The sequence below is a fragment of the Cinclus cinclus genome, chromosome 14, assembly GCF_963662255.1.
Source record: "Cinclus cinclus chromosome 14, bCinCin1.1, whole genome shotgun sequence".
NCBI classification, from domain to species: Eukaryota; Metazoa; Chordata; class Aves; order Passeriformes; family Cinclidae; genus Cinclus; species Cinclus cinclus.
This window is the reverse complement of record NC_085059.1, coordinates 6,655,230-6,679,979: the sequence shown is the minus strand read 5'-3', so window position 1 is coordinate 6,679,979 and position 24,750 is coordinate 6,655,230. Positions and strand designations below refer to the sequence as shown.

At 40.8% G+C, this 24,750-nt stretch overlaps 1 protein-coding gene across 3 annotated transcripts; it reads left to right on the top strand.

Moving 5' to 3' along the window:
- Positions 1-2,377: 2,377 nt before the first annotated feature.
- SPDL1 (spindle apparatus coiled-coil protein 1) lies at positions 2,378-23,311 on the top strand. Of its 3 annotated transcripts, XM_062501923.1 has the most exons (14): positions 2,378-2,403; positions 2,904-2,999; positions 4,097-4,144; positions 5,861-6,045; positions 7,918-8,094; positions 8,407-8,601; positions 8,899-9,048; positions 9,680-9,778; positions 10,592-10,702; positions 13,772-13,912; positions 15,410-15,519; positions 15,989-16,176; positions 17,308-17,638; positions 22,498-23,311. In XM_062501923.1, exons 4-14 carry the CDS (start codon positions 5,887-5,889, stop codon positions 22,643-22,645), a joined length of 1,809 nt encoding a protein of 602 aa, XP_062357907.1. In that variant the 5' UTR covers positions 2,378-2,403; positions 2,904-2,999; positions 4,097-4,144; positions 5,861-5,886; the 3' UTR covers positions 22,646-23,311. The 3 variants fall into 3 exon arrangements, with proteins under 3 accessions (XP_062357907.1, XP_062357905.1, XP_062357906.1); XM_062501921.1 differs by lacking the exon at positions 22,498-23,311 and having other exon boundaries at positions 17,308-17,993; XM_062501922.1 differs by lacking the exons at positions 2,378-2,403; positions 22,498-23,311 and having other exon boundaries at positions 2,892-2,999; positions 17,308-17,993.
- Positions 23,312-24,750: the final 1,439 nt, after the last annotated feature.

Genomic DNA, 24,750 nt, shown 5'->3' with positions numbered 1-24,750 from the left:
AAGGAAAACAAACAAACAAACAAACAAAAAACCCTACCAACACATTTACTTGCTGCAATTAATCCCTTACTTATGTGGAATTCTTGCCTGCTGGTAGATAAGACTCACAAAACATGGATTTCCATTTTATACAGGGTCATCAGTGCACAGATTTAATTAAGTGTGCTGATACAAACTGTCAGTAAACAAAAGTATACAAACTCCACTTAGGAAACATTGATACTTGAGTAGCTGCTGGACTTGTAGAATCTCTAAAGGACAGTGGTGGTTGTTGTTGAGGTCAGAAGCAGGAGGAAAGTGCCCAACTGTAAATTTATGGTTACAGTAGCGAGCTAGGGACTAAATATAACCTAAGCTGAAAAGGGACATGAAAAGTGACAGTCCTCTCACAGATAAGTGGGACAAAAATATTTGTTTCCACAAAGCCGTCTGTACCACAATCAATGGACACAACGACCTTGTCATTCATTCTGTGTTCCTCTTACAGCCTCCTCAACTGAAATCCAGCTCCAGAGCTGCGGAACGCTGGTGAGTATCAGAATTAGACACTGTGACACCAGGGAATGGTCCAGCAGCATTCCGGCCAGACGGTCACTCTGCCTCCCAAATTGCTAACAGCTAGTTAGCAACCCGGGCCTGTGTTTCCTACTCGCAAGCTGTAGATATGATCTGTAAAACTGCCCTGGTCGCTGCCATTTCAGCAAGGGGAAGAGAACAGCTCTGAAGATAATGGATTTTTTAAAATAATGAATTAGTTACTTTGCATCTAAGTTCCTAACTCTGATTTAAAGCATAAATGGAAATTCTAAGCTGAAGAAAATATTCTGGAGTGTGCTAAATTATTTCATGTATTAAACATCAGCTATCATAGATAACTGTGGGACCAAAGAGGGGAAGCAGCAGCTGTTCTAACTCTTTTATAATTTAGCAGGCTAGTAGGGTGAAGTAATCACATTAATACTTAGCATTTACAATGAATTTTATTTTTTCCCAGGATGTACTCACTGTCAGGGGAGTTCTACGGATTTGTTAATTAAGTCACTGTTATCCTTATTTTAAAACAAGGGGGTTTAGCTGTGGGTATTTGGTTAATCACACAGTGAACACAGCAGAATCAGGATTAGAACAGGATTGTCTCGTTTCCTGTCCCTGTTTTAATCAACTTGGTATTCTTGCCTGTCTAGACTATTCTGTATTTAACTTTTAATCCCATATCTATTGATAAAAGTTAGACTCCTACTTTGACAGGAAAGTAGAAGTAGCATAATTTTGATACTAGTAGTGTTTTATTGGCTCCCTCTGTCAAATTTTAAACTCTGCTTGTTTTCCAAGCCCCTTTTTTTCTTGGGACATCTATTTCTGTCCCAGTTGCTCCAAATAGGATTATTATCCTTGCATCTACTTACAGCCTGTTGCTTGAATTTAACCTTGCATTACTTGATAATTCACTAAAGGCAGAATTTGCTATCACATGTTTATGTGCAGTGGCTTTTGCAAGTGTGTCACATCAAACAGAATAGTAAGTTAAAAAATATATTAATCTTGCAGAGCATACTAAAAATATAATCACTGCTTTAAAGGGAAAAACTGCTAAGGTTTTCTTTTGAGGTTAAAAAAAAAAAGTACGTAGACACTTGTGCTTGGATTCCCAAACAGCCATGGTGAAACACTCTTGCTGATGGATTTGGGTTTTCTTTGTGGTATCACTCAGACCTTCATTGCCTTAGGAATCTTCCAATGGCGGACACTTCAGCACTATAAAATCCTATAAAATCCCTCCTTGGGAATCCTGTGTGGTACGAAAGTGAGGATGAACAGAGCAAGCTAGGGAGAAAAACAGAAGGTCAGTGACAGCTGTGCTACAAGCACGGAGCTTGCCTTCGGCTTGGACGGCGGAGCTGCACAGAAATGAAGGAAAGGCTTGGCTGGGGCAGCAGCCCCTCAGGAGAGAGAGCTGGCGGAGCAGCAGGAGAAACGAGACACAACAGCCAACAGCGGCTGGAGCTCACGGAAAGAGAAGTTACGGGCTTCGTAATCAGCGAGTGCTGATGCCTTCGCTGCAATGCATGAAGAGCGGAAAGGTTTGCTCGTCGGTGAGCCAGCCTTTCGCGTGTTATCAGCTCCTGCTTCGGGCAAACTGGAGAAAAACAGAAATCGCTCTCCTCGGTGTACGAATTGGCTCCCGCGGTCGAGACAACGCTGTGGCATTTAACACCGAGAAACGGGGGGACGCCGAGCCCGCGGCAGCGCCCACAGAGCCCCGGTCCCGGGGTCAGCTCCGGGAGCCCTCACGGCTCCCTCAAGGGCCCGCCCTGCGCGGGAGGCGGGCCGGGAGCGCGAGGGGCGGATCTCGCGAGACTTGGGCGGCGCCGCGGAGCCGAGTTTGAACGGCGGCAGCGGCCGGTACGGGGCGGGGGCGGCGGTGAGGGGCGGCTGAGGGGCGGCGGTGAGGGCGGCTGAGGGGCGGCGGTGAGGGCGGCTGAGGGGCGGCTGAGGGGCGGCTGAGGGGCGGCTGAGGGGCGGCGGTGAGGGGCGGCTGAGGGGCGGCGGTGAGGGCGGCTGAGGGGCGGCGGTGAGGGGCGGCTGAGGGGCGGCGGTGAGGGCGGCTGAGGGGCGGCTGAGGGGCGAACGGGGTTTGCGCTCCGCGGAGCCGCTGCCAGCGTGGGCTGCCGATCCCTGCCGCGGGTGCGGCCGTGGCCGTCTGCTGCTCACGGTCCCTGGTGGAGCGGGCCGAGCCTGTCCCATCGCGGCCCGTTCGTGCCGTAGCGGGTGTGGGGGGTCAGCCCCGGTCACGGGTCGGGCCCGGAAGGAGGGGACAGCGGGGACATGGCGCTGGTGACACACGGCGCTCCGCGCTGGCTGGACGGTGAGGCTGTAGTGTGATATTTGTGTGTTCTCTGTAGTACTGGCCCACCCAAGAAGCTGTTTGTGGTAAGGGATCAGCTCCGGACATCTGTCAGCCTGAGTGTGCACGGTGGTAGGCGCGGATATGCACTTGTGTAAGTAACTGGCTGGAACTGTTGGGGGAATACCTGTGCTGGGGGAGAAAAAGCATCCTGGTGATTGTGTTCCTGGTCAGAGCAGCGCACGGGTGCTTCTGACAGGGTCAGAACGCAGCCAGCTGTTACATGTGGCCCTGGGGAAAAGGCGTTTAAGCAGAGCAACTGTGCTGGAGTGGGAGAAGAAAGTTGGCCTGCCAGGAGACTGCATTTTATCTCCTCCCCTATTACTTTTATTAAGGAGTACTTCAGTAGTTGAATAATGGAGGTGTGCAGCTCTCAGCATAGAATTGCTCATTAAAAGTTTGAAGATACTTAGCCAAAAGTGAGTAACTCTTGTAACTCAGTAGAACAAATGAAGACTGACGTCTGTTATTTTTCCCTCCCACCTACTCACCATGCTGCAGTTGATCTTAAAACATTATTTTCAGAGCAATTTACTTAGCCTCATGTATAATATTAAATTCCTGGCAATTATTTCAGTGTGGAACTTCATGAACAAAACTACCTGGACTTGTTTGATTCCTCTGGAATTGACAAGGAAAAGTTGAGGTTGGCTGTGCTCCAAAAGGCATATTTGATAATTTCCCTAGTAGTCAGCAGGAATATGTGAATAAGAAAGCTGTTTCTCTTTTCATCTATACTTCAGTTATAAAATCAAGAAAAATACCCTAAGGTTTTTGGGTTTTTTTTTCTGTTGCCTAGTAAATAATTTATTAGGAGCTCAAAGTTCTTGTATGTGAAACTGGAAGAGAAATGCAGAAGAGATGGAAGAATAGGAGCGAGTGGGACAAAAAAACCCTTAACGTTTGCAGGTGTACCAGAAGAAGATGACCCTGGCTGTGGCCTGTTTACCTGCCCCAAAGGCCAATTGCAGAACGCCCATCCTTTGGCAGCATTGTCTGATCTAAACTGTCTGACAGCTGCCTGAGATTTGAATAAGATTTGCATTTCTGTGAGGGTTTAGCTTGTGATCTGCATGTTCATGAGGCAGCCAGCAGGGTTAAGCCTGTTCTGAAATGGGACTGCTCTGAAGGGCTGTGCTGTGGTGGCAGCTCATCTGGACTAGACAACTGTTCATTTTTTTTCTTTTAAAGGTGGAGTGCAAGAATAAGGCCAGTAAATACTTCAGTGGGGTTGTGGAGGTGAGTTAAACGTGTTATTCATTTGGTTTAGTGAAGTAGGAGCTGCCAAATGGCTGTGTTGCCTCTATACTGGTGTCTGTTAAGAAAATAAAGCTGTTGTTAAAATTCTGTTTATGTAAATGAACAATGATTCATTCATCCTCTTTACTAATGGAAATGCATGCTAGAAGTTGTTGCCTGTGTTCTTGTATTGCTGCACCTTGCCTTAAACACTTCATTATTAAGTTGTATGTGATGTCCCTGTCCTTGCATTAATATAGTACTGATGATCCTCAATTATTGATATGCAAAATGCCTGTGTTTCTTCACTGACTTATTTTAGTATAAGTATAAAAATGGTATTTCAGGCGTTGCAGTGATTAGAGGTGAAAACTGAAGTTTCAAAGCCTGACTAGATAAAGTCTCTTTTGTATGTGTTAAACCTGCATAGCAACAAATGAGGAGAAAATGCAAAAACCAGAATGTGATCATTTCTGTCTTGTGCCTTGGAAAGGAATTGGTACAGTATTGGCACAATTACTTCTGCATGTTAATTAAATTCTTTTCTATGAGGAGAAGCTGGGTAACTCCACTAGGAGTTATTCATGTTGAATAAAAATTAACAAAAAAAGAAGCAAAGGATGGATATTATAACATCCGTAAGAATGATGTATGTGCCAGTAAGAAATGGTAACAAATAAATTGCTGCTGTGAGAACAAAAAGCAGAGTTACATCTTCAATACAGAATTACTTTAATTCTGAAATTGCATAAAAATATGGGCTCTGACTTTGAAAAATCAACTGCATAATTTTTTTGTGTTTGTCTGTTCACTGTTATTTCCTACTTTCTGAGAAAACTGTAGGCATATATTGTTCAGAAGCCCAAGTTACTTAATGTTTTCTGTCTTAATAGGATTTTTTTGCAGCAGGCTGATTTAGCAGATTTGAGAGCAAGCAGTCATACAAGCTTATGGTGTTAATTTGACTTGATTTTGGTTGTTTTAAAGATTTGGTTTGTTGGATTTACTTTGACTAAGTTTCTTGGAAAATGCACCTTCTGTTCTTCTGATACATTCTACAGTTAGAAAAGGATGAATTTTCTGAAATGTGACAAGAACATGTTTATTTACGAGTAAGCTGCCTCCAGCAACTAAATTTTGAAAGACTCCATTAAGCACTTAAATAAATGCAAAGCCCTGTGTTAAACTCCATATATTTTTACAGGGCTTCTATTTTTGACTCTTCCCTTCCTTACCTTTTATCTGTTTCTCTATCCTACATAATGTTATTAGGAGTACACTGTCCTGCTAAGGCAGCTGCCTACACCAGTCTTAAGTGTTATTTGTGCACACAAGAAATGCTGGGCTTGGTGGGGCTTGGTTTATAATACAGAGAAAATAGTGCCAAGTGCATAGCAGTGCTTTTCTAAGGTTATTTAATTGTCTTGTACTTGGCAAGAGAGCTCTATCCTAAATTAACTTTGGTTGTGATGTACAAAGAAACCAGGTTGGGTGCACAGGAGTGCTTTTGTTGCATGTTAGACATAATCAAGTTTATGAGCAAGTAACTGTTATTTTACTGTTCACAGGTCTGTTTGTGAGCTTGTTTTTTCTTGTATTAAAGGAAAAATACATTGTTCTATCCTGGTTAAGAAATCCAGTAACTTCTTTCAGATAACTACTCGTATCTGTAAAATACATTTACTGCATTTTTTTAAAAATAATTTTTCTTTGCAGTGTAGAATAAAGAAAAAAGAAATAGAATGGAGGCAGAGACCATTTTAAGTCTTAAACAGCAACTCAAGGAAGCAGAGAACGAGCGGAGGAAAGCAGCACAATATGGTTTGCATTTATTGGAATCCCAAAGTGAGGTTCAAAATCAGCTGGATCAAACACGCTGTGAATTGACTGAGAAAACTGAGGTGATGACTGCCTTTTCTTGTCAAATTTCCAAACCAGAACTTTGTTTTATTTTAACTATTTTCTGAAGGGCACAGGTGTTTCACATGCCTTTGAAATGCATTTTAATAAACCTCTAAGTAGTTGTAGAGAGGGCTTTTTTTTCAGTTTTAAGACATTCAGCATAATTGTATCTAACTGGGACAGGGTTTCATAGCTAATTATGCATCAGATGTTCAGTATCATGTAGGACTAATTGCCTTTAATGTAAAATGAATGCTAAATGCTAGAGTAAATTTGCTTCAGAGCATGTGTTTTGCCTCTGTTCAGCAATTCATTCGTGTATGCTCTCCCAGTCAGTTTTATATCACTTAAAAGCTGTGAGAAGAATGCTAGCAGCAAGACTGTAAAATCGATTTCTTCTGTAGTGAAGTTTTCAAATTTTCCAAATACCCAGGGGTTCTGAACTTATTAGCACATTTCTTTGCAGCTCAGAAAAAGCAGTAGTATAGTGCTGAAATACAGAGGTATTATTTAATTGACCAGTATTCTTTTTCAAGAAAATTTCAGTTGGGAGAATCTCTTCCACTTTTCATAAAGGCTTTATTCATGTTTGTGTTCAGCCAGCCTACGTTTCAGATAAATTATTTATCTTCAATTAGTCTGTTTCTTGTTGTACATTCATCCCTTCTCCTGGGATAGAGCTGAAAGGTTTGTTTTGTAGCAGCTGGAGGGTTGCAGCACACTGCTATTCTGGATGGACAGTGCTTTCCTTTTCCTTTGCCTTTCCTGCTGACCAGCACAGAGGGCAGGTACTGAGCTGTCAAGCTGCTCCCATAGGTTGTGATCCTGTGTGAGAGGCTGGAGCCAACTTCTAAGCCTGGTTGTTAACTTAGATTCCAGGGGTGGAGGGTAGGAACTGTGGGCCTTAATAACGTTCTGTGTGGGAGCTGCTTACCCTACACATTCTTTAGAGCTTTTGAATCTCTCTCTGGCTCTCTTTGCAGTCTGAGAGCTGAGGCAGTTCCTGTGAACACAAATGTGGGCTCTACCAGCAGGCACAAAAACCTCTCAAAAAGCTCTGTGTGCTCTTCTGTACCAGTGTGCAGGCAGGTTCTTGCTGGGGTTGTGTTGCTCTTGGCTCTGGCCAAGCAGTGCACTCCCAAACCTGTCCTGTGCCCAGTCTTTATCTTTGTGTTAAAGCTCCTGCCCTGGGTATTTGAGAGCTAAGCCTGTCCTTGATAAGCTGTGTCTAGGCCACAGAGGTCACTTTGTTACCCGTCAGCTTTTAGCTTTTTTATATAATTTTGGTTTGTATCTCAAGAGTTAGGTTATTTTGAAAAGGAAAAAAATCTCCATATTTAGATTGATTTGGTTTCCTTATTACCTCTTTTGCTTTCTAGATTCTCTTTCTCCAGATGGAAGCTGTTTAAAAAATTACTCTTCAGTCTGGAAGACTTGATGAGATTTGTTATGAACCAGACAATTTAGCTGTCTTAAAAAACTTTTGAACTCAGCTGTTCTTCTTGATGGACTGTAGTAATTTTAAACATAATTGGATTCTGTAGAGGTAGAAAGGGCAAAACTCTAGCTGAATTTGTGATGCTTGCAGAAAAGGTACCCACACTTTTCATGTTGGGTGCAAAGAAATACAGAGTTTCCATGAAGAAGAGAATATTGCATGATCAAGTTATAATCACAACAGTTTTAAATCATAACATTTTAGATGAGTTAATTTTTTTTAAAACATGGGTATTACAAGTCTCTAGTTGACGTTCCCAACAAAGGACTAAATGAGCTACAAACATCTTGGTTCTGAGCCTGTGCTTTCTCATAAATGCTTAGGGAACAGTGTACAATTACATCTAGATTTATTAGTGTGTCATTTCTTTCAGAAATTTGAACAAGAGAAATACACTCTTCAGAGAGAAATCGAACTCAAGAATCGAATGTTGGAAAGCTTGAATTTTGAGTGTGATTCCCTTAAGCAACAGCAAAATGTGCAGCTGGATAAACAGAAAGAACAGCTTGACAGGGCCTATGGACAAGAAATCAGTGACCTTAAAAACAAGGTTTGGTAACATATAGCTAAAAGATTGTCAGTACCATTTTAGATACTACTTGCTTGACTTATAATTGACTTACAAGTCTTACTAACTTATAATTCTTAACTACCAAAAGAAATAAATAGTTACAGTGTGTAGTAGCTTGGTTTTTAAAAAATATCTGTAGTCACTTATGAATTACATTAAATTTTAATGCTTATTTTTAAAAGCTACTCTTGTTTTTCCAAGACTTTTTCTGTAATTGGAACAGTTAGAAGTATTGTGCTTTTCAAGAATTTACCATGAAATGTTACTATTTAGTTGTCAACTGTTTTTAAGTTGGAGAACCTGAAAGCAGAACTGGATGAAACCCGACTCTCAGAGAAACAGCTGAGACAAAAAGTGGAACATCAGAAGGAAATAATTGCTGCCAAATCAGAAGAACTGCACCTGATGTCTGAGCGTGTCCATGAGACCATGTCTTCAGAAATGCTCAACCTGCAGATAGAGCTCACTGAACTCCAGAGTCAGAAGGTGTGTGAGTAGCACTGAATTTGTAGTATAGCCTAGTTGAAGATGAAATTCTGTCCTTTTGCTCATTTCATTTTTAGGTGTGTTGTGTACAGTGCTACGTTAGGATTGACTCTTACTCAGGCAATGTGCACAGCAAAAAATAACAGCTTTAATACCTAAGCTTTAATACCCTCTCTTCTTCAAGATAATATTATGTGTTAGAGCTAACTACTACTAACAAATGGCTCTGGTTTGCTTGGTCCTGCTTGTCTTCCAATTGTTTCAAATTTATTTCTTACTTGTTTTTTGTTTGTTTAGGCCACTGATGAAGAAAAGCTGAATGAGCTGCAGTGCAGTAAAGAACAGTTAGAGCTTGTGAACAGTAACTTACGTAACCAGCTGGAGCGGCTGCAGGGGGAAAAAGAAGAGAGGGAAAAGGAAGTTGTTTTTTACTGTAATGCATTAGAGGTATTCTCTTAATTTTACTGCACAGTGATAGATAATCCCAAATTTGCACAAGATGTGTTGCCAGGTTTTGGTCAAGTAGGATTTTTGAGGAGCTGTGAGAGAGAGAGAGGAAAGAGAAGGATAATGGTTGGTCATGTTTGGTGTTGCCTGGTGGTAAAAGCTTTCTGTTGGCCTTGTTTTGTGGCAGCTGTGAAAGGAGAGCCTTTTCATGGCACTGTTCTGCCTCTTAGGGACCTTCTCACAGCTTACTGGCAGAATTCTCCTTTTTATTTCAAGTTCCTGCTGAATGCTGTGGAGAACCTTGTATTGGGAAGTAGAGCATTTGTGACTGATGAACATAGCTGGGAGAGTTGTCTGAATGTCATGAATCCAGTTGACAGACATCAAAGCTTATCCTTAAAAGCTTTTAGTTGTGCTCTTGTCCTGAAGAACAAGTGGAATACTAAGTGTTTTAGTGAAATTAAATTAATGTCTCGTAGTTACTAGAACTCCATGTACACTTAAAGACTTCAGTACAGTATTAATCTCTGCTGCAGTATAGAAAATTAAAAAGAGTTAAAGCTCTGACTAAATTCGTGTATGCAGTACATCAGATGCTTAAATGACCAATATCCTCTTTGCTTTAATCTAGAAAGCTCATGAGGCTAATCAGGAGCTTCAGGTTCAACTGGATCACGCAGTGCAGCAAGCTTTGGACCCTACAAGTAAAGGCAATTCTCTCTTTGCTGAGGTACAACTATTCCACAGATGCCTGAAAAGTATTTTCTGTTTCTTTCTTATGCTGTATTAAAAATATGAGACTATCTGCACCTGATCTGGTCATGTGTACCTCTGTCCCTCAAATATGACTTCAGTGTTGGTCTGACATGAGGAAAACCATTTCATGGTCTCTCTGAAGATAAGGAGTTAGTGAACTTAATGGAATCACTTCAGCTTCTCTGACTATCAAGTCAAAAGTTGTGACTTGGGGCTCATGATGGTTCTGTCTGCAGCTCTTGACTCTTAAGTAGTTTTGTTCAGCGGATAAATCCTTCTTTAATGTAGAAGACAGTATGTGAAATATTAGCAGAAGCTGGTAAAAGCTGCCTTATAAACTTCCTGAAAATGTCTGCAAGTTTGTACTTTTGGGAGAGTTTTGGAATTAGCTTTTGAGTGAGAGTTAAATGCAGAGGGAGCATTATGTTTCATGGCAGCATCCAGGGGATGGGTGAAATTGGGGAAACAGGTCAGATTTTTTTTAATTGTTCTGTTGCCAGTGGACAAAACTATTCTACAGCAACACTGAAGCATATGAAATGTTACTTTATTTTGATATCAAAAGAACAATATGTTGCATTTCACTGATTGGGTTTCAGTGGCACTGTCTACTCCCTTCTGTGACATGGCAATGACAGTAGCCTGGATTTTCAAGTACTGTTGCTGGAAAAGCAGTACTTGCGGACTGAGCACCAATTGCTAAGCAACATATCCTTATCAGAGTCACCATCCAAGAGACAGCAAGTGTTGTGATTTCACAGTAATAACTGTTCACAATGTTCTGTAGGTGGAGGACCGTAGGGCAGAAATGGAACGACAGCTGATCAGTGTGAAAGTAAAATATCAGTCCCTACAAAAACAGCATGCATTCAGTAGAGAACAATTGCAAAGAATGAAGGTAGGATGATTCCTGTAATACTCCAGGGTGTCCTTGGGTCTGATAAGGCACTGCTTTAATACACAGGCCAGGGGATTTGTTTTCTTTAAAATACAGTGCAGTAGTCTGGGGGGAGGGAAATGGGAGAAAAAACAAGTGAGGTTATGTTGTGCTGTTTGACTCTTATGGTCCAACAACACTCCACAGTGAAGGCACCATGTTTGCTGACTTTGAAAGTAGTTGTTTAATGGCTGAAAGTAAAACACAAACTAATACTTAGTTTGTTTTGATAATCATTTTCTCTTTCCTAATTCTTGTACTAGATGAGTCAAGTATTTATGCATTATCTGTGGTTCTCAGGAATGAGCATAGAAAAGGACAGGCTTTTGCCACCATCACACTGAAGGGGTTTGGGTTTTCCTACCTCTGTGTTGCTTTCTTGTCTTTGTCCATATTTTTTCTTCTTGCTTTTCCCTGTCTTTGATGTAAGAATAAGTCATAACTTTCATAACCCTGTAAGTTAAACTCCACTGCTATAGAATGGGAGCCTGTAGGTTAATATTGTTGAGGGCTAGCTAGCGGAAGCTGTTTCACAAGATAGTGTCATGAGGATGCTGCAGAGCTGCCAACTGTTTGCATGTTGGTCTCTTTGAGTTTTCCATTGCTAAGGTGGATCCTTTCATTTTGATCAATTGCTTGTTCATGCAGTTTGAGGAGAGCACTTAAACATCAAGGGTGATAATTCATGAGTTGCACTGAAGGTTTGTATTACCTAGATTTTGTGGAGTAGGTTGAATGTAGTTCAAGCAACAGTCTTAAAGGAGAAGAAAAACCCTATTGATCCAGCAAAGATTTGAGTGAGGAAAGTCATTGGGTAGGATCAGTTCCTGTGGAAGAGTTCTCCTTGTGATGTGAAGTCAGTCATACTGATTGAATGGTGTAAGAAACATCCCTAATACTGAAAGTACCAAAAATGGAGGCAAATTGGTGTCCCTGTACTAGCACTTAATGCTTTTATTTGGAATTTTTTGGTAAATTTTTTCTGATAGTATTGGAGATGGGTAGTTGGTTAGTGTCACTGCCTGTGGGGTCTCCTGAACCTGAGATCACCCACAACAGGACATTTAGGTGGTTTAGAGTTCAAGTCTTCCCAGCCCGAGCACCGAAGGAGAGTCAGGAAGCCATTTTCTGAGGTTTCCAAGGTTGTTTATTCTTTCTTACCTAAGAAATTCTTTCTCTAGCTAACAGAGGTCTGTGTAGCACGTTGATCCAAGGCACACTCTGCCTGCCCTTGGGGCAGGACTTATCTTTTATACTATGAATTACATTCCTAATGTTTACAATTACTTTCCAATACATGACACCTTTATTACACTGTCCAACTTTGTCCCAAACCAATCCAGTGATGCCATCCTGACTCAGAAGATGGATGACATGAAGAAGAAGAAAAGACATACCATGCCCAAAATCTTCCATCTTGGCTTTAAACCCCCTAATATAAACATTTCTAAAAACTCACTTTTCTACCTTCTAACAATCTAATTTATACTATACTTAATTTTTGTGACTTGAAATTCTTCCTGCAATGTTGGTAATTTTTTCCAGGGAGTAAAATCCAGTCCCCAGGGGTCTTGGGCACTATACTGAGCCCCCTGCCTGGAGGGTCTCGAGGCATCCAGGGAAGCCAGGGGAACACCCTGGACTCCCACAGGTTAGGACAGCTGTTTCCCTTAAGCTGCTGTCTTAGGTCCCTGTTAACAACCTCTTTGTGTTGTGCTGCACTGAGATGCTGCCAGTTAAAGCTCAATCTGAGTTTAGCTGATCTCCCCACTCAAAGCTGCTTACCACAGGAGAGGTAACTGCTGGTGCATCTTTAGTTGAAGAACCTCACTTTGTGGTATTTACTGGTGAATCTTAAGGAACTGTCTCCTGAACAGAACGTTCACAGTGCTCCTGGGAAAGCTTTACCACCTCAAGTGTATTTTTCCTACTCCAGAACATCCTTTCTAGTTTCTTTAGGTTCCTGTTCTCTGTTATGTAGATCAGCTGCTATTTGCAATTCTGACAGTTAGCAGGAGGGCTTTTAAGGGGAAAGGGAAAAAGGTTGGGTGTCAGTGCTTGGGAACTGTAAGGATAGTTTTAGTTGGCCAGTGAGATGGAGTTTACAGTTTTGCCTCCCTTACATCCTGTGGAAGCTCTGAGGAGAAGATTGAATCTTTCATTAGTTCTACTTTGTGCACAGAATCATCAATACCCTTTACGTGACATAGGAGATTCTATAGGGTAAATGCTCTTCTCACTTTCTGTCTGTAATCTCATTTTTTCACTTGATCCTTTCCCTGTGATTTCTCTCAGTGTTACCTTATCCATATTAACTAGACTGATAAAAATACCTGAGCTTTCACTAACTCCTTGTGAAGTCTTTGATGTATTGTATTTCCTGTTCTTTAAATGTCTAATCTACCACCTGTAACTCAATGTACAAGACCCTTGTACTTCAACATTATTATGTTAACACCAACAGAAACGTTGCTATAAATGTAAATTTTTACAACTACTTCTTTGTAATGACGGAGGGTGTTCTTTTGCTTGAAAGGATTCCATTGGAGGAGCAGAAAAAGCTGATAATCTTGTGTTAATATTGTAGAAGGCAAACATGGTGTTATAGCTGAAAAGCAGAAATGAAAAAATGGGGAGAGTTAAATTTGTGGGTTTTCCTAAGTGAGTTCTCAAGATGCATTTTAGCTCTGACAAATCAGCCTGGACTTGAGAGTGGGTTGTGGCTGGCTTGGTGCTGATGGTGTGAATGTGGAATGCTGTGTGTGTGTCCTTGGCAGTGTGTTTGTGTGCTCCTTAGCCAGTTCAGAGATGAGTGGGACACCTCAGGACTGCACTGCTCAGTGAGATCTGAGCTGTCCTTGTGCCTTGGAGTGTCTGTGGTGATAATTCTGAGTTCAAGCATCCAGTGCTCTCCTGTATTCAGGTTTAGAATTACCAGGCTTGAGTACCCAAACAGTTTTGTGTAAAAGGCTGGGATTTTCAGCCACTTAACCCAGTACTTGCTGTAAATAGTTTTTTCCTTTTTTCCAGCTGCAGATGGCTACACTGCTACAGCTGAAGGGCTCCCAGGCAGAATTTGATCAGCTGGAACGCTTACAGTCCATGTTGGAGCAAAAGAATGGTGAAATAGAAGATCTTCTTATGAAAGTGAGGCAGCTAGAAAAATTTAAGGTATGTTTTAAGCTATAAGGTTTTTCATTAACTAGAAAATCATAATTGGAAGCAAAAACATGAGAACAAGAAAAATTATGAAAACTATCTCAAGTCCACGCTTAGGTTAAAAAGGGGATCCAAAAGCTGACTCATATCTTTATTTGACCTGAATTGTATTTTACAGCTGGAGAGTATTAGACTCCTCAAGTGCAGAGAAGCAGAAAATTATCTAAGAAAATTTTTTTTGTCCTGTGTGAAGCACCTTCATGTCTTTTATAGTTACTTCCAGCATTTAAATTTAGTTAGTTGGTCAAAGTTGACTGACCCGTGCCATCTAATTTTTCTCTGTGAAGGTGTAGTCATTTGACACTTAATCTGTGTGTTTAGGCTTTACCCTTTAATGTCTCAACTCTATTGAATTTCCTGGATATTTATTTTCTTGATGTGTCTTAATTTTGCAGCTGAAGCCTGCTCTTTTCTAGCAAAACTGAATTGCTTAATCATCCTTCTAAAACATGTCTTTCAATCCACTTATGCAACTTGAAAACATCTTGTCAGTATTTTGAAAAGTGAGAAGCACATGAGGACTTCTATATACACCAGTGTAATGCTACTGATGTTTCTGTGTTTCCAGAGTGAAAAATGGGAGCCTTTCTTAATTCTTGCATGTTTCTGGACTTGTTTGGCCTTTTCTTATCAGAGCTTTGGAATGCAAACTGAGGTGTATTAGCTTGTGCAGTAGGATTATGCTTTCCAGGAAGGACAGCCTCCTGTACTCTGTATTTAACCCAAGTGCTGTGAAGCCAGGCTTAACCCATTTTAGCAATAACTGAGGAAGCTTGATTGTTTTACCAGTTTAGTCATGTTTAGGCATGATCTGTACTTATCTCTAGGCCATAAATAACTAATGTTGGGAAATTGAATGATTGATCCCAATAACCATCAAAAGTATCTGTAGGAAGTGACTGACAGAGGCCTGGGAGGTCTCTGGGACAGGATTTCTGCTTGTTCAGAAAAAAACCACCAAACAAAAACCCCAGTGTCACATGTTGCTGCAGTTACAATATCTTTATTATGAACCGACTTCCTCATCTGAAATATGTAATTGATTTGAGATTTTGACTGTTGATTAGCATGGCTGGTATTCTTCTGGGGTCCAGCTGCTGAAGCCTAGAAATAAATGCTGAGAAAAATTCCCTATGAGTTAACTAAATACCCTGTATTTTCAAGTAAAAAGCAAGAAAGCTGTTCTGCAGTTCAAAACCTTCTAGAGTTGAGACAACTCACTTTTTTTTCCCTTTTTTCAGTGAATGAGAGAGTGCTGTCAGTTTTAGTGCTATTTGACATTGTAACAAATGAGAAAGTACTCAGAGCAGCTGAGTTTTATCTTCTGTGTTTAAATCCCTTTATGAAGAGGCTTCTCCATCAAAATGCATGGAAAATGTTTCTTGAGAACTAAGCTAATGTGCTTCTGAAAGGTCACTGCTTGACAACCTGACACTTGTTCTTTATCAGAGTTTATATGAGAATATGGAGGAGTCCAGACCTGCTAATGGTGCGAAAGGAAGTGATTCTGAAAATGGTTACTATGCAGATTTACTGCAAATTAAACTTGAAAACTCAAAGTAAGTACTTGTAGCCTGAGGCCCTGGCTGTAGCAGGGTTGTCTTCTAGGTACTTATTTTTATCCTCTCTTTTCTGTTACTGTTTGTGTACACTGACTGCATGTGCAGATGGGTTTTGTTCTGGTTGCATTTAAAGATAACAGCAGAAATATTGCTTATGATTATTGCTTTCTTCAGAAATTTTTTATACTCCTAGATGCAGGGCAGTTGAGACACCTTGAATCAATTAAAAGTTAATTTGTAAGGAAACTGTATGAAAAGTCTTAGTCTTGAGTCTATGTTTATTTCTCTTATGAAAAGAGAGATAATAACATTCAAAATGTTTTCTAGGACAAAAACTTGATTTTTCCTGCTAATATGTAAATACCAGTTTAAGGTGAAGTTGAGTGATTAGTTGTCACTCTACTAAAAGAAAAAACCCAGACCAATCTAAGTCTGACTGATTGTTACAATTTTCCTCCCACCTCAGCAAGGAAACTGAAGCACTGAAAAATGAACTATCCCTGCAGAGAATGAAAGCTCTGTATGAGAGCCAAAGGGTCCTGGAATTTGAAAGGAAGCTCTTCACAAATGAGAGGCATTTGCAGGCTTGTCAGAGTGAGAATATGAACCTGAGGGTTATGCTGGATGAATTGAAAATGAAATATGAACCTGAAGGTAAGTACTTCTTTTCTGTCTGGGAAAATACAAATTTCTGATTTTCTCAGCCTTTAGAAATGGAATGACATTAAACAGAAGACATTGGTTTAGTTCCAGAATTTAATGCTCAAATAGCTGACTTTCTGAAATAACCTGATCCAGAATCTGCTGAGCTGAAGTAGGAAAGTCCTGCCTTGCTCAAGACCTCACTTGAATATGTGAACACTGAGTTGAGGAGACTAAAGAATGCAGTTTTACAGACACAAATGGGAGTGTTCAGGGGCTGTGTAGAGCACAGGTAGATAAACATACTCAAGTGGGTGGGATCAAATCTCAGGTGTTTCCCAGAGCAGCAGCAGTGTCTTTGTGGTGATGGGAAGCCTGGGCTCTCTGGGTGTAGGCAGCTGACAGGAGCTTTGGAATAAGGTGCAAAGCATTTACAGGAAAACACTTCAGTGACTGTTAACATGGATTAAATTTTGACTAGAGAGGCCTACTTGAGAAGCAGCTGACAGAGTATGTGCTAAGCAAGGGAGCTGTGCAGGAAGAAGATTCTATTTAAATATCTAGATGAGATACTAGGAAAAAACTTCCCTGTAAGGATGGGGAGGCCCTGGCACAGGGTGCCCAGAGAAGCTGTGACTTCCCCATCTCTGGAAGTGTCCAAGGCCAGGTTGGATGGGGCTTGGAGCAACCTGGGATGGTGGAAGGTGTCCCTGTCAATGGCTGGATGTGGGAGCAAGATGTGCTTTACGGTCCCTTCCGACCAAAACCATGCTGGGGTTCTGTGAACAGGGAACCAAACAGGAAAGTTGGTTTTGTCCACACCCAAAGGATTTAACTTTAAAATGTTACTTGTGGAAGCTTATGTCAGCAGCTTGCAGTTCAGAGCATTGAATTTAAAGCCTTGGTGAAAAGACAGAGTGGATGAGGAGAAAGATGTTGTCTCTTTTTGAAGTGAACTTCTCTTGGGTTGATCTGATTACATGAAGAAACATGCTTTAAGGGATATAAACTGTCTATTAAGAATTATTCCAAGCTCTTCTTCAGTCATGTGAAATGTTCTTAGTTTTATTATGAACATGTTGGGGGGACAAGTCATCTTCAGCTTCTCTTTTGTACAAAAAGTATATTCTTTTTTTCCTTTAGAATTACTTAAAGGCCCTAAAATTAAAAAGAAGAGGGAGAAAATTCCAGTGAACACAACTTGTGAATATTTTGACAGCAAAAATAGTCCAGTGAAAGAACTGGCAAGTAAGGAAGGGAAAAAGATGACTACCAAGAACCTGGAGCAAAGTGATGCTTCTCCAAAAAACGAGCCTTTCCAAGCATCCCCACTACATACAGCTTTCCAGGCAATACGGAACATTGTTGAACCTGAAAGAGAAAGAAAAAGAGTTAAAATTCAAGATGAGAATCACGTCGCCTTTACTTCGAATAGCAGAAGTGGAAACAATTCCTTGGCTCCAGCTGTCCCCAGGTCAGTGTCAGCCTCTGTCTCTGCTCAAGGCAGTCAGCACAGACCTGCATCTCTTTTCTTTCGCTGCATGAACTGTGCTCTCCACTTCTTTATCTTTTTCCTCAGTGTTGCATGCAGCATCATTCCTCAGCTCCGGCTGCCCACGCTGAACCTCTCACTACCTTTTAGAAGGACTAAAACACTGACTAATAAGAAAGACTCTTGAAACAGTCCCTGAATTAACTTTCCAGTTGCTTGAAGACATTTAAGGTGTGCAGGGAGCATGACAGCTCACTTGGTTTGCTCCAACATCAGAAAGTCTGTGTTCTTGATCCCCTCAAAACTGCCACACAGCTGTGTTACAGCTCAAGGTAATAAAGGCAGCTGGAATCATGTTCCAGTTTCATACCTAATTTCAGCCCCCAGCAACTTCCAGATTTAGCTAATAAAAGCCTAAAAATTATTTAAGTAATTCTTCACCTGAATTGTGTTAACTTTCATTGTACAGGATAATAGAGAACTAATGAGCTATCTGTGTTGTCAGACAAATGAAATGTATGGTCTGGATGCAGGATAGCTGGCAACACAACTTCCAAATTAAGATGAAATTTTTCCCCTGAACTGAGAACTGCATTTATGTTTTGCTAGATGATAAAGTAACTGAGAACAGTCAATATCTCCAGCTTTTTTATCCAGTGAAAAAATGCTGACCTTGATTTTCTACTTTTTTCAACTAAAGCTTTTTGTATTCTGTTCGTAGTCTTTGTAAACACATATTCGAGTGTTTGAGGGTAGAAAAAAGTCTAGGTTAGTCCAGATGTTTTGGGCTTGCAGCTTGCTAATATCTGCTAGAAGAAGTAGCCAAAGTTAATGGCATACAGGAGTAACAGGATTGATGCTTTGGCTCTTAGATCGATTACTCAAGGGTGCAATTAACAGACTTAAAATAGCCAAACACTGCAGTCTTCTTAAACTGTGAAGAGAATATGGCAGAAACAGCCCTTTTAGCAGCTGTGTTAAAATGTGGGATTTGGTAGTGAGGAGGGAAGATCTGGAAGGTCAGATGTGGGTGGAAGTGGAGAGGAAAGATTGGGATAATTTAGTGATGGTATTGGGTTTTGACAGTGTCCTCTACACGTAAGGAACAGGCAGAATGTAACCTGATATGAAAAGTTTTACTTCCTCATGTTGCTTTGGGAAAAGAAGATAGAATGTCTGCTTACAGGAAACTGTTGGAAATAGCTCATGGGAGCTGAAGGGGGAAACCTTCTGGGGAGAGGGTGAAGAGTGGAAATTATTTATGGAGCTGATGCTGGAAAGCAGAGAGAGTAGAAAAAGTGGAAGAGGAAGATGAAACCATAGTTCAGAGGGAGGTTTCTAATCTTTTACCCACTGCTGTTGTTTCAAATAAGGAACAAAACATGAAAAATGCTTGAAAAATAAAACCACAAACACAATTAAGCTGCCACAAAACTCCATGTTAAGTTTTTTTTCGGTGATAATATGAGCCTGTAAAAGGCAAATCCACTCAGAATGTTCTGTTTGTTTCTGATTGTGTTAATGTACTACTAAAACCCCCAGTAATGATATTAAGCTAACAATAAGGATTTACTTACCCCTGATCTGCTATGATGTGCTATTAAATAGAAAGTTATGTTGAAGTCTGAGTATTTGAGAAGCTGGATTTCTAAACACTGAAGGAATCTCTGGACTGTTCTGTGATAGATGTGGCTTAACCTTGTGCACAGAAGATACTGGCAAATTGATCAGGAGTGGGGACCTAAAAGGGGAGAGTTTGTGGGAGGAAGAAATAAGGATGGATAATTGTCAGTGTTTCACCTTGTGTTAACTGAAATGTGATGCTGCAGCTGAAAAGGCTCTTGTGGTCTCTGGGGGTTGATTTTGTGCCTGGAATAGTTTTTGTGCAGTAATTAGTGGAGCTCTGACATTGGCCCATGAATTGTGGGAGAACAGCCACCATAGCTGTGAAAGGGCTGAAAACTTCATTTCTAGAAAGTAGTGTTTGAATTTGTCCTCTCAGCTCAGGAGGTGATGAGGAAGTGGTCAGAAGTGATCTGTGTGTGCTTGTGGAGGTGACAAACTCCCTTGTGTGAAGGGACTTCCTTGCTGTGGTGATTTAAGCAGGTACAGCTGGATAATCTCAGCCAGCACCTGTGTGTGCAGGGCACCTCTGTGTCCTTCCAGAGGGCTACACCCAGCACTGAAGTAGCTCATTAGGTGGTGGTGCTGATTAGGTTATGATATGAGAATGTTGAGACTACAGATTTAAGTATTCAAGGTGGTGATTATTACTTGTCAATGCATACTGGAATTCTGGCAATGCAAAGGTTATGTGCAGTGGTATCTTTAGTTTGGCCATCTGGTCAGTAAAAGTACATTTGTCTCTTGAAATGCTCTTCTTCCTTTCTTAAACTGAAATAGCAGATTCTAGCCCTTGCTGCAGAATTTATTTTGCATTGAGATTTGAGGTTGTTTGCCTGAGTTTGATCTAAAGAAGAGCTTAGATGTCTACGAGCTTATTTGCTGCCTTAAATTATTTACTTGGATTACATACACCAATCTACTTCACTTGGGCTTTGTCCAATTGCCTGTGGCCATTTGGCTCAGCAGGAGATCTGCAGAGCTAATAATACTCTTTGGGGGTTTAGGCACAGCCCTCAGCCTTGGGAAGTAAAGCTCCACCTGATGAAGCAAGTTCATCTTCCTTAAAAAGGTAGAAGGAGCCCCAGTTATATCTCAGTTTTGAAGTCTGTGGAGTCAAAGCTTGAATCATGTTATCATTTCCCCCGCATTTGCTTGTAGCGTTTTCCATTGTCGTTCTTTGTGATCCATTCCCTGAGCTGACACCTGATGAACCAGGACAGTGCTCTAAGGGCTGCTCCCTCAGGCCTCTGGGCTGAAGCTCTGCTTGCTGCCTGCTGCACATCTGCTGCTCCTCCCTCTTCCACAGCACAAGCGAGAGCATCGCGTGGAAAAAGTTTGTGGGTAAAGGTGACAGAGGTCACCTGCTCATGGCAAACCAGACTTGGGGAAGATTAACTCCTTGCCAGTTAAAGACAGTGGGGCAGTGAGAAAGAAAGAAAGAAAATTGCCCCAGCCCTTCTTCCCAGGCTCAGCTTCACTCTCTGTCCCGGCTTCTATATCCTCCTCCCCAAGAGGCACAGGGTGAATGTGGTTGTCAGAGTTGTTACATTATATACTAAGACAATAATATAATACCATAAAAAGGGCAATATTTTGTATAAATCCAGTTGTGCTGCTTTGGGACATAATTTAAGTGAATGTGGTTTTTATTTTTCTTCTGGTTTGAGTTCTTTCTGTTTGTTTATAGGGATTCTCTTGGCAGTTTTGGCCACTAAAGTAGTGTTTTTGGTGGCCTTGGACAAGAGTTATTTAAGGCAGAACAGTGGGAGGGACAAATGAATGAAATCTGTCACAGGAGCAGGTTCATGGACAGAAACTCTCCATCCCCAGCTGCAGTTGCTAGGGGAGTGCAAACCACATGATGGCTACTGAGAACAATTTTTTTTTTCCCCCTGAATAATTCCTTCTAGCTGTAACCACATAATGATTTGTCCAGCTCAAAATGAAGGTGAGCATGGACAGAAGGTGCTCAGCTATCAGAGTTACAGGTGGGGGCTTAATGCAAAGCACATGGTGGAGCAAACCCTGATGTAGAGAAGCAGAGCCTTTTGAGACAGTACTTATAGGGAATAACATGCACATGGCCTGCAGTGCATCACAGTTTGAATCTGCAGCTGAATTTCCCCATTTTGTTTTTTTGGTTTTTGTTGTGTTTTTTTGTTTTGTTTTTTTTTTTTTTTTTTTTGTTACAGCATTTTTCATAGTCCTCATGTTCAGCTGCACCTTTCTGTATTGCAAATAAATCTCTAACAGCTGAGTAGCAGCTATTTGTGTTGGGTAAAACATCACTGAAAGCATGTGTCCATGATGTGGGTTGCTCACTTGAGAGCTCCTGAAACCACTAAAAACCTCAAGGTCACCAGAGAATTGCTTTAATGCATGTGCTGATAAATGAGTGCACAGTTTATGTTGCTATATAAAGTAATGTTTAATTTGGAACTTAACAAAGAAATTATGGAAAATGAAAATAATCATGTGTAACAGGTAATGGGCTGTGGTTGATTTGGTTGGGTAAAATACCACTATTCATGAATTGTTCTAATGGCATGTTTGCATGTTAACTTAAAAACAAGATTGAGGCATCTGAGCACAATCTAATGTTTTGATTTCAGAACTATATTTTTAACAGCAATGGGACAGTTTTATCCCCATTTACATTTGTAGCAGAATTAAAACTTGTCAGTGGACAAATTGATTTAAAGCCTGAAAATAAGTTTTTGCCCAGCATAAGATACTAAAGCATGAAGCTGAAGGCCATAGTAATGTAGAACAAGGTTGAAAGGAGCATGTTTTATTTTAAGGGGAGGTTTTTTTGGTGGTGTAAAGGCAAGAAGCTTGATTTCATCCCATTTGTATGATGTTGCTCAGACTTTTCACCTGGAGTTGTGCTTTTGGGGTCTGGATCTCTTTTCTGTGCAAGACAGTCACTGGTGTTTCTGAAGGCTGATCTTAGCCACTTCACATGTACAATAACCTTTCTTACCAAACATTTCAGCAGCTGAGGTGTAGAGGGGAGGCTTTAAGTGATTAAATGTGATTAGGACTGAGATAAAAATGCATTGATTTAGTCTCATTTTCTTAAACCGTGCTTGCTCTGTCTCTGTATATGGATGGTGTTGTTTGCCTGTTGGCTTGTTGATTTTGCCTAAAATTCTTATTTTAGTCCTGGTTTATATTAACTAAATATGTATTTAGAATGGTTGCTTTGCCTATAGGTTAACAGCTGAATCCAGATTTGAAACTACAGAAGAAGATAAGAGAGAAACTAAAATCTCAACAGAGAAGAAAACACAGAAGAAGAAACATTCCACATTGTATGTGTCTTCCAAGGCAAGTTCTGAAACTCAGTGTGCTCAGCAATAAATCACTTCTGCAAGAAACCTGGACACTCTGGGGTCCTGCTTCAGCAGGAGCTGCTGAGTGAACTCTGTCTCACATCAGTGCACAGGTTGCTAACTTGAATATTGATCTGCCTGCTGTTACAAAGGGTGGGATTGCCTGGCAGAGCTGCACTTTGGCTTCCCCGAGGGCACCTGTTGTGTTCCCTGCACTTGACCTGAGGGGTGTGTGGCCTGTTCTCCTCTCTAAATGCATGAACTGCTCTTTCTTTGAAGCATGGGGCTGCTGTGGAGGAGAAGCTCTGGTTAGCAGAGGTTTTGTTACATGGTGAGACAGACTGGACAGAGTTGATGGAGAGCTCAACTAAGTGATTTGCTCCTAAATTTTTTCCAGTTTCCAGATTCGGAGTTCTTAATATTTTTCCTCATAATGTGTATAACTTTGCAACTTTCAGGCCAACCTGTTTGCAAAAAGTGCATGTGAATCACTCTTGCGTGTTTTGTGGTCAGTGTTTGAAACTATATGGATGCTTGTATTTGTACTATTAATTAAAATAAAGATATATTTCTTTCTTTTTAAAATGTAGCTTGTATTTGAGAAGAAACACATCCATTTTTTCAAATGAAGGTGATATATTTTGTAGAACTTTTTGTTAAAAAAAAAATACCTCTCAATAAATGATAACAAAGGTGCTGTGTGTCATGTTTTTAGGAGACAGTTCTGTAACTGCCTGGAGTTCATGCAGAATAATTCTGAGAGCTTTTTAGCTAGCTCCATTAATTCTTGGATGGGGTATTTGTATGGGAGTTGGATTGCTTATTTGAGTCATGATACTACAATTTGAGCTCCCTCTGGTGAATGGATTAGCCGTTTTCTAGCTGAAAGACTCAGTAGTTAAGGTGAAGGTTCTTCAAGACTTTTTTTTAAATCCATCATGGAAAAGAATACAGGGGGGAGCAGTCTTGCAACCCCCTGGTTTATTTACAGACAGCCAGGTCTGAAGTGGTGCCTGGGATTTTGTTAATTCTGACTGTGCATGTGGGTGGCTTTAGCCCATCAGTCGTTTACTTCAACAAAACTTGAGCTCTGATCTCAGCAGAAGTGACTAAAAAAGTGGGAATGTCACCTTAAATGACCACATCTCCCTTTCCAGGCAGCTCCATCTCATTATCAGAGCATTTCTGCAGAGTTCTGTTTAAGCACAGCCCAGTGGCTGCTACTTCTGCTGAACAAAATAATCAGGAGTCTGTGTGTCATAGAATCAGGTTGTGTCCCTTCACTGGTATAGGAAATTTCCTGTGGAGCTGAGTCTTTCAGTCTGTTGTCAATGAAGCTACATAAATTGAGAATATTTTCTTGTGCACTTTTACTAAGATATTATTACTGACAGCAAATGTACAGCCATGAGATAGCTGTTGCTCTTCTCGACTTTGACATGTGAACTTAAATGATGTTATGTTGAAGAAATGCTGGGTTTTATGCTACAACATGCTAGAAAAAAATCCTTTTTTATGAAAATGATCCAAGTTGCGTTTGTTTATTGTCACTACTGAGAGACACGAATAGCATAAAACAACTGAGGTAGGTGATTGCTCTACTTAGAGGAAAACCTTTGGTAAGGTGACTTTGGATAATGTATTTTAAATGGCAGTACTGAGCTGTAGATTTGTGTAATAAGGCAGTTAATGATATGTTAATTGTGTGTTGATTTATGTTGCAGTTAACTATATAGTTAACTGTATATTGAGCTACTGGGCATGTGGAATCTCTAAAATTTTTTCTAGGTTGAAGTAACTTAATTTATGTGCTAAAACTGGGATGTCATTCCAACAAACAAACTGATTAGGATTATGTAATTTCCCCCAGGATCTGCTTTACAGTCTGTGCTGCTGGAGTCCACTTGAAGTGTGCAGCCTTTATAATCTTATGCAATGTATTTGTGTCTACACATCCTCTTGCAGGAGTGCAGGTGGGGGAACGTGGCTGGGGTTCAGGCTTTGGGTTTGCCATAACACACTTGAGGAACTGTGCATGAGAGGTCTTGCTGAATTTTCTTACTGCGTTCTGGTTTGTCTCATCAGTTGCTTTTCTGCAACTGTGCTCACAGATCTTGGCATAGAATAGAATTT